The 17829-nt window shown below is 35.4% G+C and overlaps 1 protein-coding gene across 6 annotated transcripts in view; it reads right to left on the bottom strand.

The window, feature by feature from the left end:
• Positions 1-17829, bottom strand: part of AGTPBP1 (ATP/GTP binding carboxypeptidase 1) — a 69047-nt gene that overhangs the window by 28372 nt on the left and 22846 nt on the right. For all 6 annotated transcript variants that reach the window (XM_081317125.1, XM_081317122.1, XM_081317127.1 and 3 more), the window contains 10 exons: positions 14036-14103; positions 13288-13355; positions 12707-12849; positions 10812-10943; positions 9759-9852; positions 9109-9146; positions 8238-8446; positions 5508-5685; positions 3569-3666; positions 1175-1291 (listed from right to left, as the gene is read on the bottom strand). In XM_081317125.1, coding sequence (XP_081173251.1) covers positions 1175-1291; positions 3569-3666; positions 5508-5685; positions 8238-8446; positions 9109-9146; positions 9759-9852; positions 10812-10943; positions 12707-12849; positions 13288-13355; positions 14036-14103 — 1145 coding nt within the window. The remainder of the gene's footprint in view (positions 1-1174; positions 1292-3568; positions 3667-5507; positions 5686-8237; positions 8447-9108; positions 9147-9758; positions 9853-10811; positions 10944-12706; positions 12850-13287; positions 13356-14035; positions 14104-17829) is intronic.

Here is a 17829-nt window from a genome sequence, read left to right as displayed (position 1 = left end):
AAAGTGCAATAGAATTTAATATTTTATTGTCGTCTGCATATTTTAGATTATGTTTGTTTGTATTTTTATACCCTGTATTTAGCTCTGGGAAGTCGGGGAGGGGGGGAGGGGAGAGTTGGGGAGGTTTGGGGAGAGGGGAGGGGGATGGGAGGGGTTTTGTATTTAAAAATGTACTGTAAAACTTTTCAATAAAAAAAAAATCTCAGATACCTTAGAAGCAGCCATGACAACTGCCCACCTTTGGGCTATCAAAACAAGTTTGGAAAAGAAATTATAAATTGACAATAGCAAATTTTTATAAAGAAAACTTATACAAAATGTTCTACAGATAGCACTTACCACCTGCTAGATTAGCAAAAATGTTTAAAAATATGTCTAGTAAATGTTGGAAATGTACCCAAAAATTTGGCACATATTATCATTTGTGGTGGACCTGTTTTAAAGCAAAAAAAAAGTTGGACAGAAATACACATTTGGTTAGAAAAGATGTTAGGGAAACATGTAGATTTTAAACCTGAACTTTTCTCACTAGGTGTAATACCAAAAAAAGCTGATGAGCAGAGTGTATATTTAGCATTGCATGTACTAACAGCAGCGAGGATTGTATTTGCTCAGCACTGGAAGAATGAAGAAACACTAGACAAAGAGATAATCAAGAAGATATTGAACTGTGCTGAAATGGACAGACCTACATGGAGGATTAAAGAGAAAGAAGATACAGAATATTTTCAAACATGGAATTTAATTTATCAATGGTTGGAAAAAAATCGCACAAGGAATAATATTCATGTTAATATGATTAATAGGATTAATTCTGTTCCGTTCTGGCTCAGGAATTCTGGGAGCTGAAGTCCACGAGTCATAAAAGAGCCAAGGTTGTCTGTCTACCCCTGTTTTAGGGCATCCATAGAAGCATGGGAAGATGGATCCATTGCTTTTTGTCTGCTATTGACCTCTTTACTGATTTAATCTTTCTTGGTAAGGTCACTAAAAATTATCTTAATATATTATAGCCCAAAGAAGGTAGGCAAAATTTAATCTTATGCCCAGAATGTTTTCCAAAATATTCTATTATCCGTGTAAATTAGGCAGAAAAGTAGCACGCTTATCTAAAATTACCAAAACATCACTAGCAAATTAAAACAACTCAATTTAAAAATAGAAGCATTCTTACCTGAAAATCCTCTGTAAGTTCTGGAAAAAAATGTTCATACATTTTCAAATCTTCCACTGGTCTTCCCAATTCCTCCTTTGGTTTCAGTTTATTGATATCTGTCTCAATGTCATCGTTCTAAAGAAAAAAGTCCATAAGCATAATTGAAAATCTTGGGGTAACTATGTTTTTAGGTAAATAATTCATAATTGAATAAACCTTGAAAATAAGGTTCTTCCATGCTTACAGAGGAAAAACATCAAAACCTCTGATTGACTGATGGAAATTGGTTACATCACACTGTAGGTTTTCTCTATCTCTGAACCAGCAGAAAATCTTGCCAGGATAAAATTGGTTCTTCCCCATTACTGATCCCTATCCTTCCTCTATCATTCCCTTTTACTTGACTTTCCACCATGGGTGATACATTCTTACAATATTATAAATCTTAAAGCCACCTTTGCCTGATGTCAGAATATATTGATCTTTAAGGGAACAGAGTAAGTGGGAAAACATATTGTAATACCAATGTAGTTAAGAATAACTGAAGCTAGCTCACTCAAGCTGGTAAAAGATGAAGGAAGCTTCATGGGGATAGCAAAAAAAACGTACAAAATTTGTTTAAGCTGTGGTTAGGTAATACATGTAGAATGGAAGAGTGTGCCTCCTAAAAATAGGCCCTCTTAGGTTTCAGGTGTTGCATCAATGTTATGAGCTGATACAGCATAGCCAGATGCGAGACCCTGTTTTATGAGGTTCAGTTGTATTAATCAGTTGGGACTGCCACTTGCTTACTTTCCTCTCTGTGGTGTAGCAGTATGCCTGCCCAACGTCTCAGCTCTATGGCCAGGTTGGTAGTGGAATTCACCAGCATTATGTTCTGTGTCCAAAGAATCTGACTTTTTTGGGCAGATGTCAGATGTGGCACAAGAATTCATACTAACTATGGATCTGATCCAATTTATTGAGGGCCCGATCTGCAACCTGTGCAGATTCTCCAATAGTGAATCCTACATGACTTGCTGGCTTATTGGGGAGCTTCATGAGATGAAGAGAGACACTAGAGCTGTAGTTGGCTAAATATGAATAATTAGAAGGACTTGGCACACGTAAGTCTTATTAGGACTTACCTTGTGACTCTAAGAGCAGTTAAGTGAGCTTACTTATCCATTCCGACTGAATCAGCAGAGAAACGGTTGGCTGACAATTTGGGTAACAAGGAACCCAGGGGAGCTCTTGCAGGTTTGCTGTGAGGAATAGTCTCAGCATGGTTATGGCCACCAAAGAAGTTGGGTCCAAGTAGTGATTATGTCTCATTGTGGGAAGGGATGTGGCACCTGCCATGAAGGAGGTGAGGTGGTGGTAAATCCCTTTCTCAAGAGGCCGTTCTCGAACCTGATAGTGATGAATAATTTTTGTTCACTCTTCACTCTTTGCTTTTTAGAGAAAATTGCTGAAAGAGCATTAGACACTTAGCTTCAAGGGGCCTTGGATGAAGTGGGGTTTTTTTGGCCCCCTTGCAACAGAGTTTATATACTGAGATGGCACTTGTAAATGACCTCTGGAAGCTTCAGAGTGTATCTGTACAGACAGAGTGACTATCTTCTAATAAGGTGAAGGGATCTCTAATATGGAGGGACACTGCTGATCAAGCACACTCAGGCAGGAAGTTGCTTGCCACAAGAAATCTGCTTCTCAAGGTTGCACAAGACCTTAGGAGGGCGGCTTCACTTGGCCAACAGCTGTCTTGAAAAAGACCAGGCTGGGCACACTTCATCAGTATGAGCAAGAAGATAGTTGGGGGGTGGGTGTTTCTCAGCTGGGTTAGCACAGGTTGGCAGGGACCTCAGTGTGCAGTACAGTAAAAATGGATGCATCTAGGTCTTTGTGCTGTTAGGCTGGTATAGCTGCATCTTTGCGCCACATTGCTCAGTTGGACTGGTTGTGGCTTTCCACCATTGAGTAGAGGGGGTTGCATGCTGTGACTCTGGGGCTATACAATCCACTTGTGTGATCCACTTGCTTTCAGACATAAAGCATGACTGGATAAAAAAGACTGGCTTTTCATGTGACTACTCAGGTAGATTCTTTGTTTTTTAAAAATAATTATCAAATTTGATAAAATGGAGTAAGAAATCTACACATGCTGATACAGAAGCTGAGAAATTTTGTGGGTTAGTTCTGTGAAACATGGTAGCCCCAAACGTACTTGTTGTTAAAGAAATCAATATATGTTTCAGCACTATTTCCTTCCTTTTTTTACTGTAAGTCTACCAAAAGTATATTTAATGTATTCATTATTTGGAAAACAGTGTTTTCCAGTGACCAAATAAGCAACTTTTCAGAAGGGTAAAAATAATATTTTTAATATTTTTAGAATTAAGAATGTATGCTATTTCTTTAGGTATTACTAACCTTAAAATGTTGATCTATGTCATCTTCATTATCATTTTCAACCTCAGATTCTGTGTCGATGTCATCATTGTCATCACTTTCATCTACTACGTCATCCACTGTGATATAAAATGCTCTATAAGTAGGGCAGATGTACGTTTTCTACAATATGTATATCCCAGAAAAGAAATGATGCATGTGAAACTTCTCACTCATCAACTGGAACCTAATACTACATAAAAACTTAACTTTCCACGACACCATGTGCTGTATAATTAATTATATAGATTCTTTAGGTAACAAACATGTTTATTCAGTATTTTACCCAGGAAGTTTATTAGTTAGACTACAGAATGACAGTGTTTACGTATATTAAATTCTTCATTAATAGTTCATTCTCATTTTGAGAACCTGGGAGGGGTCCTAAAGTGGATGAGATATAGAACTTGCTGAAAACTAGGACAGAGCAGCTTTTGTGTCTTGCACATTAAAGACACATCAATTCATATTCAGCAGTTCCCTGCAAAACACCCTGCCAGGAAGACAGAGGGTTCCCTTCATGGCTTGGGACCAGGTTATCTGAGGGACCATTTCTTGTCGGTCACATCTACCCGACCCACTAGAGCGGGGAGGTAAGAAATGTTGCAGGTCCAGTCCCCTAAGGAGATACATCTGGCGGACCCAGAAGAAGGGCCTTCTCTGTGGTGGCTCCAGGTCTCTGGAACATTGATCCCCCGAGATTAGATTGGCCCCCACTCTCTTTTGGAAGAGTTAGGGTTAGGGTTGTCTAGTATCTAATCCATCCACAATACACTTCTACATTTATTTATTTATTGCTGCCTGAGTATCATTTTATCCTATAGAAAAGCATATTTTCTGTAAGATGAATAGAAACATTGTTCATCTTTTTAGTTGAAAGCACACACGCTGCTTATCTACAAACCTATCCATTGTTAACTTCAAGCTTCAAGAGTTATAGAATGATTCCAAAAGCATGTAGTTTCTACATCTGAGGAGCAAGACATCCTTCTCTTTACTGTAGACCAGAGGTCCCCAACCTCTGGGCCGCAGCCCAGTACTGGGCCGTGAGCTATTTGCAACCGGGCCACAGAATTGGAGGGAAAGTGTGTCCGCACCTGCATCCTCACTTGTGCACGCAGGTGTGCACACTGCTTGTGCACACTGCTTGTGCAAATGGAGCTACGTGTGCGCACACTTGCGCATGCAGAACCATCCCCTTTCCCCCTCCCCCACCAGTCTGCAAAGCTGGAAAGGTTGGAGAACTCTACTGTAGAGTTACCTTTTACATATGAGAGCAAAAACGATGGGACTATCTGTTTTTAAAACTGCACAGAATTTCAAAGATGATACTTCCCCTTTTAAATTTTAGATTTATAATATAACTGTCTTATTTGATACTTTACATCAAATATATTAAAATAATGTTTTAAAATCCTGAAGGAAAAAAATACATCTAATGGGTACATAAGTGAGATATTACTCACTAACAAATCTCTTAATTATTTTTGTGTAATTTTGCTACCATGTCATATGGCATAGCTCTTACTATTGAGGAAGATCCCCACCCGAATATCCAGAAAGATTGAGGGGGAGGGGTGACAAGGAGGAAGTTGGTGGAACTATTTCACTTGACAAAACCAATACTACAAATAAAACAAGTTGACGAAAGATAAAATCACTGGAAATGATTTGAGTTTAAGAATTTGATTTTGGGCAGTAGAACAAAATTAAAATTATGGTGTTGGTTTCATTTATTCCATAGATAGATATACATTTTAGTTTCATAGCAATCATATAGTACAGGAATTCATGTTACTTTTTAAAAATAGTCTATTATTTTACAAGAGAGAATTTTTACTGTGATTTCAGGAACAGGCACAAAATACCCAAATTAGGACAAATTAGACAAGACTACAATGTTTTAAAATTGCTTTCGTACCTTCAGGAGGCAAACTATATAGCTGATACACTGGTCCATTAACAGGCATAACAGGTAGTTGGAAATGGAAAGCACTTTTAATGGTTGGTAATGGAAGACGATTTTTAGGATAGCATTTCCTCATTATCAGACTGGAAATGTTGACAAGTGGATCAAGAGTTCTTACTACAAGGCATTCCTATTATAGAAACATATTAAATTACACAAGGTAAAATATTTTATGAACTATAACCAATGACATTACAAAGAGTATATTTTTATTCATTTAGAATGGAATACTTGCCTCATTATATCTTATGTAAACTTATATGCACACACACAAACACCATTCTAACAAGTTGCTGCAACATTAAACAAGAAATGGCAATAAAAATGTTGCAATTATTTCAAAGTGCAGCAATTCTTAGGCATAGTTTCTATATTAGAAAATCTAAAATGTTGAATAATATAATCTTGTCTATGTTTAACTCCTTCTATAGTATCAGCCTGATTATATGTTGTGCTCTGACACCATTTCATTATTCAGAAGTCTTAAGAACAAATAAACTACAGAGAGCCTTGGTGGAGCAGTGGGCTAATGCCTCCTTAAGTAACAACAGCTGCCTGCAATTAGTGCAGGTTCGCATCCCACCAGGCTCAAGGTTGACTCAGCCTTCCATCCTTCCGAGGTAGGTAAAATGAGGACCCAGATTGTTGGGGGCAATAAGCTGACTTTGTAATAATGCCGCTTGGGGGGGAGGCCGAAAGCCCTAATAAGCAGGCATATACATAGAATGAAGGCTATTGCTAAGCACATTGATTTGTGCTTAGATTGTAAGCTGCCCTGAGTCTTCGGAGAAGGGCGGGATATAAATGGGATTTTTTAAAAAAATTGAAAATTTCCATGGAATTAGTTGAAACTGGTGGTGATTGTTGCAGAATAAACAGAATGATATTTTAATGGCACAGATAGAGCAAACACAAAAGCCAACTTCAAATAGTTTTTATTCTTTTGCACTTATATCTTTCGTTTATCAAGTAGCTCTTATTAACTCTCAAGGGCTTCTAGAGGGAACAGTTATACAGGCAGACAAATTGATATCCTCACATTGGAACCATAGGATATAGGATATGAGCGAGATTTGCCCAATCTTCATTGGCTGACTCTTTTCCTACCTTTTTTTTTGTTCTTTTAAGTCAGTATCTGTTTATCAACAGGACGTTGCAGCTGCTAACAGGCCTCACTGGGTTGAGTTCACATTACACTTATGCTTCAGGCCCTTTAATGTATTTAAAAGGCTTCTGGGTGCAATTTTAAAGTGGTTGGTTTTGATGTTTGTCCTAGGATCACATTCTCTAACTATAATTAACCTGATGAGTTGGTTGTCCTGCAAAAGGCTGCTGGGTTATTCCATTTCCATGAAAAGAGGAAAGGGCAAAGGCAACAAGGATCTCTCTGTCAGCAGATGTAGCTGTCTTTTGAAACAGAGTGTAACGTACCCTGACTGTAATCAGAGTTAGTTCCATGCTATTCTAATTTAAGAAAATATTCAAAACTAAGATAATGCATATAGCATCTATTATGACCAGATACAGTACTATTGGAGCTTGCATGTATTTATGGGAAGACGTTTTTGTTTGGACTATTATTTAATTGTATTTGTTTATAAATTTCTTTTGCATTGCTGTGTCATGGATGTATATTTTTATTAGGGATTTTATATTTTTTATTATGGATAATTTATATAAGTAGCATTGTTAACTGCTGGGGATCCTATAACATGTCAGTATAGAAGTTCAGTAAATAAGTAAATAAACCATTCAAGGTGCCTTATTAGAAATGAAAACTTCTTTGGTCAGAAAGAGCTATGACTAATGAAAAATACTACTGATTAGCAATATAGGTAGTTCTCATTTAACAACTGCAATTAGTTCCAATGACTTGGTCATTAAGCAAAATAGTTGGCAAAAGAGGGAGGAAGGGAGGGAGGGAGAGAGAGAGACTCATCACATTCATAAAAAGCTCTTTATATAAAGCACCTGTGACTGACCATGTTCCCCCCCCTTTTTTTTTTTGGTCTCCCCACAGAGTGGAGAGTGTGCTTAAATAAGCTATCTCTTCCTGAGCTGCTTTTCTCCATGGTGCAGCATTTCTCTAAAAAGAGCTAACTGCAAGTTAACAAGTTTAGCTTTGTTACCTTAATTAGTTGATTAATTCACTTGATCAGAAAATCAATTTATTTATTACCATTTACTATCAACATATTTGTGAATGGTCAGTATCTGAGGCAGTTGCTCAAAAAGGACTGCTTGTAAAACTAATTATCAAATATACTAGTGCACACTGAATACATTTTCTTGTGAATCATAATTTTTCAGCTGAAGAATGTGTGTGTGTGTGTATGTGAAGTGTTTGTTAAGTATTTAGAATACCTTGCTAGGCCCCAAACACGGGGCAAATCTTATTTCCTGTTTCAGCCTAACCCAAGGCCATCAACAGGCTGTAGTCACACAGTGACAGCTCATATTTGTGTAAATTTTTTGGATTGCTAACAAAGAATTTAATTAATTAATTAATTAATTAAATTATCAGTCTCCCTTTAATTCTTTGTTAGCAATCCAAAAAATTTACACACAGACACACGTCTGTGTGTGTGTGTGTGTGTATAATATTATCTACAAAAAGTTTATATTACCATTTTAATTGTACATAAAAGACCACTTATAATAGCATAACATCTTAATATTTACCTGTGAAGTGTTGTACAAAATTTTCATCCCATCAACATCTAGAAATGCTTTTCTTCCCAGTTTGATATTTGTAATACTTTTAATAGATTGCAAGATTCCCTTGCGGATTAACATATGTCTATGCCGACTATCATGACGGTGCCAATCTACATAAATTGTTAAAAGCATTTGGACGTAGCCTTTATCCACAGCTCTCCGTGCATTTGTTTCTTGAAGAAAAAAAAGATTTAGACCTGTATTATAATAAATAAACAACCTGATTTTTCTTCTGGCAACTATGAGAGCAAATGAATGATTGAGTAATATAGAATTAGAATACATATAGAATTTATTTCTTTCCTTGTTACTACATTTATGGTAAAAATATTAAGAGAGAAATATCTGAAATCAGCTTTCAGGATCAACTCACACACAAGTACAAAATAACATAAATAACGACTGTTGTACATACAAGTCAAATTAGGGCAGAAATTAAAGACTGACTGGAAAGTGACATACCTCAAGTCCCATTCAAAATCATACATGTAGGGTATATCTGTGGGCATTTCATACACTATTTCATCTTAATATGCTCACAAATATGTTGTGGAATAACAGATACTCACTGAGATTTCAGGGAAAGAATTTGTGGGGATATATTCAATTAAACGATACTAGTAGCAATCCCAAAAGGCAAAAAAGTCAATTACTATTTTAAAATTTAGATACCCATTCTTCTGTATCTCAAACTACTTCTTATTTCATGATTTCAATATACAAGATGAGACAATTTGTATTTTATGGAATATTAATTTTCACTTGCTTTGTCTGCAAAATCAAATATTAAATCTGTTCACATTCCACACGTTCTCTAACTGCATTGTACACTTACTTGATTTTAGAAGTGCAGTGAGGGTATCTAAAGCAACCCTATAAACAGAACAAACAAGAACATAAGTTAAAAGTTTAGAGGTTGTTATAGAAATGGATTTTTCTCTTTTTCCCCTTGTACCTCATATTTTCTTTCCCTCCTCTTTTTCCTTCCCCTAATTTCCTGTTTTTATTTTCATTTATACTTTGATAAAACAATAAAGGTCAGGAAAAGCAAACGTTTATTCTTGCTTATGGTAAAAGTGCCTAATTATAAATAGGACTCCATTCCACATAAACGTGCAATGACTTTGAAAGGGAAGTGTCAATGACCAGGATTTGTTTGAACAGATTCAGCTAAGAGTGGCATAAGGCAATATATTAATTTATCTATTTCAAATCAAAGTATTATAAATGTAGTGTTATGTGACTATTGCTATGGGATCAAAGAAATTAAAACCTTTTTTGAGCATAATTGTGGCTTATTTTAAAAAAAGTATACAAATGATTTTAAACTTTCAAGCTCAAATATAATTTTAGAGTTATTCTCAGAGGTATTAAAACAATTTCAGCTCATTATCTTTCCCATTTTAACTACTAGAAACTATGATATTTTAAAGATTATCTTTAAATTACAAAAGCTATGCAAACATAACTAGAAGTTCTACTTACTTCATAAGGCCAATATTTTTCTTACTGTAAGGACCAATTATCTTAAATATCAGTTCCACAACTCCATTCTTACCCAAGGAAACAGCATTTACAGCTAAAAATAAAAAAACAATCTACTTCAATATATGAACATGGTGCTGCCACTATTCACAAAAACCACAAAATATTTTCTTCTTCAATTATTCTATTTAAATAGTATGATTTTAAATAACAAATATAATTACTTGATATATTATTTTTCAGTTTAATGGAAGATACATATCCATATATATTTGGTAAATTATCTTAAGAATTTTGGGGGAAAATTCTACATTACTTCATTGTTCACTAGGTACTCAGTATTTCTCATACATTCATATAGTATGATTTTTAGAATTGATAAACCAATCAACTGCCAAATAAAAGTTTTATTATATAATCAATATTTAATACTATTTATTTTGCAAAGGTGATTCTAACATTCCCATAATGAAATTTAAGAGTCTTCATTTCAAGCCCCATGTCTCTGGTGAATGAATCTGAATGAAGCTACTAGCAGCAGGTTATTAATGATAAATACTGGAGATTTTGGTAACCATCTTCTGTGGATTTAAGTTGGTAGTGCAACGCTTAAGAAAACTTTTCCTTTTATCTATTCACAACACCCATTCATTTATGGCTTAACATATAGTTGCATGCAAACATAATTATAATTGTATGATAAAACTTCCAAGGCTTTTGTGGAATGAAGTGTTTTTGACTGATGAATTATATTGTTTGATTTCATGAAATATTCAGAGAAAAAAGAAAAAAGATTGAAGCATTTGAAGAAAAGAAATGCCAACCATTAACTATGGGAATGGATCTCTTATGCTTTGGGAATTATGTGGCCCAGATACAATATGCAGGTGGAAAGAACAATGTATTCAACTACACATAGACATAACATAGAAGTTAATGTTCTTCCATCAGTATAGAAACTGAAGATGAAGAGACTGGATATTTCAGCAAAACAACAGTCTGAAAGATAACCTATATTAATAGATGTACATTGTTGAATGCAACAATACTCACAATTAGTTGAGTACACTCTTAACAATTGAAGACAAGGCAGAATTAGCCTTTGATGCTGCAAGTTTTGCTTCACTATGTTCAGAGTTATATTTAAAGCACCACTAATTCGGGCTTTTACTCCAAATTTTCTATCTGAAAATCCAAAAGGACAGAACTATGAGCATCTCTCCAATTCAACTTTACTGACATACTGCAACACAGTGACTACATTTAATTATATGTAGTCCTTGACTTACAGTCGATCGTCTAAGCATTTCTATCCATTGTAAAAAATTGTGCCAGGGCCTCACCAGTCACCTTATTGCATTTCAGCTACTTAGCAAACACTTTATATTTACAACTGCTTGCCAAATGCCTTCTGATCATGAAATTGTCATATGTAAGTGGTGGGGATGTTGGAGTGACTGCACTTACAATATGCACAATTATTTCACAGCTGCAAATCACTCTAAATTTTCATGTGTCTTAAATGCCAAGCCACCCTTGGGCTATGTTTAGTATTTACTGAAAAATAAATACACTATGTAAGAAGCAGCTGTTTAAAAATACAAGCCAGTTGCCAGAAGCAATTCTTCTCTGGGTGACATTCATAAAGGTTTGTTTTGTTTTGTTTTGTTATTCCATTGAGGAAAGCTCTTTTAGTTTTCTTAAGGTTTACCCTAAGTTTGTAATAGTTTCAACTGCTTTTCAAAATGTTAATTTTGTTGTTGTTGGATACAAGCAGTTAGAGCTATATAAAACCCAAAACAAAATAGAAAAAAATGTTCTCAGGTTAATTTTAATGCTTCAGAAATTTATTCTCATAATAAGTTATTCTGGTCTTCCATTTCATTCTTCTCAAAGCATCCTGTACAAAATAGAAAGCTCATAAACAAGAAAGAATATAATGTTCAGCAAGACAACATAAAGAGTCAAAGCTGAATAAAATATCAATGGAATTAAATGAGAAAAATAAAGGTTTGTCTAGGAGATAAACAGAAAGGGAAAAACTCAATAGTGTCAGGCAATACTTTCTAAGAATCCTAGAGCTTTGGTATTACAACCAAATTAAATTATCTTCCATTTTCATATACATCCTCTTTAATAAGACAAAGGGTAGAACATTTGAGCTTGCTGGTTTTGGGGAGAACAATTTTAGGTGTCCTGCCTAACCCACCTCACAGGGCTGTTGATGTTGTGGGTAAAATAGGAGCAGAAATGATGTATGCTTGCCATGTTGAGTTCCTTATAAAGAAATCAGGGTGGGATCAAAATCCAATAAACAAATAAATAATTAAATGTAAGCATTTTAAGAAAAAAAACACCTCTTCCAAAGGTGAGGTTATGTAAGCAACAGTGGGGTGTGTAAATGCATACAGGCAGTCCTCGGCTTACAACCAGTCACTTAACAAGTATTCTAAATTACAACACATTTTCAAGAAGCTACTTATAACACATCCTCAAAGTTACAACTGCCTCACACACTTTTGGATGCCTGACAACTGGCTTATCTTTTTAAACAGCTGCAGTGCCCCACAGTCACACACTTAATGACTATGTGATTTGCTTAAAGACTGCAGTGACTTGCTTTACAGGCATTGAAAATACTCATAAAATCAGGTCTGGTCACTTGGTTCCTTGACTTAGGACCTCAATAACTTATGGCCAGAACTTCAGGCTCCATTGTGGTTATAAGTCAAGGACTACCTGAAATTCTAATAAAGGCTCACATTACTTTTACCACTCAAATCTGTTCATTCTTAATCTTTTGCTGGTAATATTTTATGGAGATCCTATTCCTTCTAAGTTGGCACAATTCAAGGAAGGATTGCACTCATGCAAAATCAGCATTTTATTCCAGCAATACTCATTACACTACAAGCAAAAACCTGGGAGTTCACTCAGGTTCAACCTACCTTTTGGGCCAATTTTAGCAAGAAGAGAATGTAGTAGCACCATTAATTCTTCATTTGGTGGGGATTCTTTGCTTGCATTCACAAGTAATTGCAACAAAATCTGTGTCCCTCCCCGAGAAACGAGAAAACTTGTTCTTCGACTGCTGCCTAGAAATAAAATTTATTATTTATTTATTATTTATTTTATTAATTTAATTTATATACCGCCCTTCTCTCAAGAGACTCAGGGCGGTGAACAGGGCAATACATAAAAATTAGATACAAAAGTTAAAATTAGATTATTAAAACATAATTAAACAATGCCCAGAGATAATACAAATTTAAAATTGAAGTCGTTAATAAAAATCCCACCCCGTCCCATCAGCCATTGGCTGCAATCTTAAAATAACCTGATTTTATAAGGGCATAATTTCTTTACATGACCAGTGCAAATTTACCTAGGAAATTATTTACTCTCTTGACATTAGAACACTAAACTTTGTATGTTTTAAAGTATCTAGAAATGTAACAATTCATACATATTAGACAAACATTTCTAAGGTACAGCATATAACCTACAAATGATCACTTGAAATAAATACTTGCCTGCTGCCACCAATTCAATTAAGATATTTAATATGTTTAATATAGTCTGAAAATCTCTGGTATTCTGAAATGAACAAACAGGAAGAAAGTCAAGAGCATTTATGTGATAGGCTCCATAATAATATATATGAACACAAAAATGATCACTCTACAGTCTTAAATAAAATTAACAGCCTGCAAATTTACTCTCATTATGATACTGAATCTTAATGCATGCAAGTAGTGTGGTTATATAAAACAATTAAATAAATGTTTTACGTGAAATATTTCTTATACCTGTTGACCACTCATTTCAATAGGGTAATGGAAAAACCTAATTTTTAGGTTCGACAATCTACAAATGTACTTTGGAGCATGTGGGGCTGATCACATTGTACCTATCTACAAATCTTTAGAGCACCAGAGGTTTTTTTCCAGCATGGCAGAGCTTCTTTAAACAATTACAGACAGGTGATATGAGTGTTTCCATCACACTCCAAAGTATTTTTTTTTTGCACTTGAATCTTAAGTGCAGCACACCTCTACTAATTCCAGCTGTGCCATGCCCTTGGCTTTCGCATGTTAAACAAACAGCCCTGCCCAAACAACAAAAGCTATCAACTGTTTTAACTGCATCTAATACGCAACTGTTTACATTACTATAGCAAAGCTCCGATCTTTCATGCTATAGTTAGTAGCCCTGAAAAAAATAAAATAAATTACTACCCAAATGAGCAAGAAAACATGAATTTTTTACACTCTTACCTCTAAAGTTGAGAGAATAACTTCTATCCCTGTTGAACCTTTGGCAGTCATTTCTTTCCTGATTTTTTCTGAAATTAAAGTTGCATATTCTTCTATTAACTGAATAAATTGATATTTAAAAGTTAAATATAGATGACTTTTAAAAGGTGTAGAAAAGATAAGTACACAAAAGCAAAACAAATTATCTTCTAGAATTTTTTTTAAGTCTGAACTTTTTAAATATAAAATATTATGCTCGCCGCTCTTTATAGCAAAGGCATTCTCTGAGTACTAATCTTTTTTTAAAGTATTTTATTAATTTTCTAGTTTTACAATCTTAAGTACTTAATAAACAATGGGTTGTCTGGGTCCATTAGAAATTCAGTGGTACATATTAACTTCCTCAATCTAGGTACAATATTACACCATCCAGTGCTTCCTCTTTTCTTCCGATGGTATACATTTCCCGCACTGGGCAAATACAATTCTTATTGCTGTTAATACATATACAATTGAATATCAGAATCTTTGTTACATTTTTCTAATATTATATATAATATCAGTAGTGTCAATTTAGAATATCTAAATATCTAAATATTCTAACCAAAACATATCTCAATTTCATTTGAACTTAATATCCATTTGTTTAATCAATATCCTATTTTCCCCTTTTAAAATTTTGATTTCCCATCAGTGTTCAAAGTATCTCTATCACTTATAATTTTCTCATAATAAATTAAATTTGGGCAACCAAAGGCTTCCCTTGTTCAAACCCTCTTAGCATTTTCATATTTCCCTTCTCATACCAAAATATAAAATTCTAGTTATATATTGTATCATTCTAGTTCTAATAATGCTTCTATTTCTAACAATTACCTATTCTCTTATCCATGTTCAAACATCTCTTTAATAGTATAATACCCCATCTAATGGGTCAGGACCTCTATTTTCTTCAGTCTTACTCTAGCTTTCTTCCTTTGCCAACTAACTTTCCAAGTCAATGCCTTTGAATCATCAAGTAGTTCTTCCTCTATTTTTATGTATATTGTTCGGAATAAGAAAGACAATTTTGTTAAGTATTTTTGGAAGAACGCTCAAGCCCATTGATATTCATTAAACAGCCTCCCTTCCTTCTCCAATTTCCCACCATTCTCCTAACATCTTTATCTTCCGTTCGATCGGTTCTTCTTCCTTATCCTCAAGAGTGTTCTGAGATCTTGACAGGTAAGAAGTCTTTTCTGTTTCTGGTATTATCGCTATGTCTTCTAATTCTTCGTTTGTCTAAGTCTGTTTATTAATTCCTTCCTTCAAGTCCCCCATCTTTGGATCCACTTCCTCTTAATTTTCCTTCTATTTTCTGGGTTACTAGTTATTTCTTTATAGTCATTTTCTGAATTTGTGGATTTAGATTAGAATTATTTTTATCTCCTTTATGTTATTTTTAGTCTCATCATGAGCTAAGGCAATTGTCTCTTGCAGTGATTTTAAATAGAAAAAATTTCTTTCTGAGCTTTGATATGTCAATCTAGGGACTTTGGAGATAAGTGTTACCATTTAAGGCTGAGTATGGAACATCCATTTTGTTTTTGTATGTGGTCTCTATAGTCCAATCTATTTAAAAAGTTTCAGTCAATTGTCATTTGAGCTCCAAATAATCCAGCCACCCTACCAGTCCATCCTTAAGCCTCCCCTAAGCAAATATAAGCAAAATTCAAGTTTTTCTCTCCAATGAAAAACATGTCCTTTCTGTTCAGAGAGAAAAAAGCAATGAAAAGTTGTTCATTAGTCAAAGGTTTATAATCCAAAATATTCCATCATCTCAATGCATAATGCGTGTTTCTTTTACAGATAAATAGCTCCATGACACAGCTCTAAAAGTCAGTATTTATATTCGTAGTCCAGGTAGGCCAGTTTCAAAATAGTTTATCGCCTCTGCCCCACAGTTAAGCAGTCCAAGAGGTTTTTTTTCCCTTTTCCTAGCCACAGTCTAGAAAAGTGAAAGTTTCCAGGGACAACAAAAGTCTTATCTGAATCTGGGCTTCAAGCCAAGTTTCCTTTAAACATAATAAACTGTAGTGCTGTGGTTCACCACTAGATGTCGATGACGCCTTCTTCCAGCTTTTTAAGTCCAAACTTTTATTACAAGCTTTTCAAGTCTCTTTTTTTAATAAAAAAAATCTCAAAAGCACTTTTTAGTCCCCAAATTTTAAAGCTATATATACAGTCATGGCCGAAATTGTTGGCACCCCAGATATTTTTCCAGAAAATCAAGTATTTCTCACAGAAAAGTATTGCAGGAACACGTTTTGCTATACACAGGTTTATTCCCTTTGTGTGTATTGGAACACAACAAAAAAAGGGAGGAAAAAAAGCAAATTGGACATAATGTCAAACAAAACTCCAAAAATGGGCTGGACAAAATTATTGGCACCCTTTCAAAATTGTGGATAAATTAAGATTGTTTCAAGCATGTGATGCTCCTTTAAACTCACCTGGGGCAAGTAACAGGTGTGGGCAATATAAAAATCACACCTGAAAGCAGATAAAAAGGAGAGTTCACTTAGTCTTTGCATTGTGTGTCTGTGTGCGCCACACTAAGCATGGACAACAGAAAGAGAAAAGAACTGTCTGAGGACATGAGAACCAAAATTGTGGACAAATATCAACAATCTCAAGGTTACAAGTCCATCTCCAGAGATCTAGATTTGCCTTTGTCCACAGTGCGCAACATTATCAAGAAGTTTGCAACCCATGGCACTGTAGCTAATCTCCCTGGTCGTGGACGGAAGAGAAAAATTGATGAAAGGTTGCAACGCAGGATAGTCCGGATGGTGGATAAGCAGCCCCAAACAAGTTCCAAAGGAATGCAAGCTGTCCTGCAGGCTCAGGGAGCATCAGTGTCAGCGCAAATTATCCGTCAACATTTAAATGAAATGAAACGCTATGGCAGGAGACCCAGGAGGACCCCACTGCTGACACAGAGACATAAAAAAGCAAGATTACAGTTTGCCAAAATGTACTTGAGTAAGCCAAAATCCTTCTGGGAAAACGTCTTGTGGACAGACGAGACCAAGATAGAACTTTTTGGTAAAGCACATCATTCTACTGTTTACCGAAAACGAAATGAGGCCTACAAAGAAAAGAACACAGTACCTACATGGTACAGTACCTACACAGTACCTATATGGTGGAGGTTCAATGATGTTTTGGGGTTGTTTTGCTGCCTCTGGCACTGGGTGCCTTGAATGTGTGCAAGGCATCATGAAATCTGAGGATTACCAAAGGATTTTGGGTCGCACTGTAGAGCCCAGTGTCAGAAAGCTGGGTTTGCGTCCGAGATCTTCGGTCTTCCAGCAGGACAATGACCCCAAACATACGTCAAATAGCACCCAGAAATGGATGGCAAGAAAGCGCTGGAGAGTTCTGAAGTGGCCAGCAATGAGTCCAGATCTGAATCCCATTGAACACCTGTGGAGAGATCTTAAAATTGCTGTTGGGAAAAGGCGCCCTTCCAATAAGAGAGACCTGGAGCAGTTTGCAAAGGAAGAGTGGTCCAAAATTCCAGGTGAGAGGTGTAAGAAGACTATTGATGGTTATAGGAAGCGACTGATTTCAGTTATTTTTTCCAAAGGGTGTGCAACCAAATATTAAGTTAAGGGTGCCAATAATTTTGTCCAGCCCATTTTTGGAGTTTTGTTTGACATTATGTCCAATTTGCTTTTTTTCCTCCCTTTTTTGTTGTGTTCCAATACACACAAAGGGAATAAACCTGTGTATAGCAAAACATGTGTTCCTGCAATACTTTTCTGTGAGAA

Source organism: Vipera berus (assembly GCF_964194415.1).
Source record: "Vipera berus genome assembly, chromosome: 2".
Taxonomy (NCBI): Eukaryota; Metazoa; Chordata; class Lepidosauria; order Squamata; family Viperidae; genus Vipera; species Vipera berus.
The sequence above is the reverse complement of the archived record's forward strand: the minus strand, read 5'-3'. Positions and strand labels throughout refer to the sequence as shown.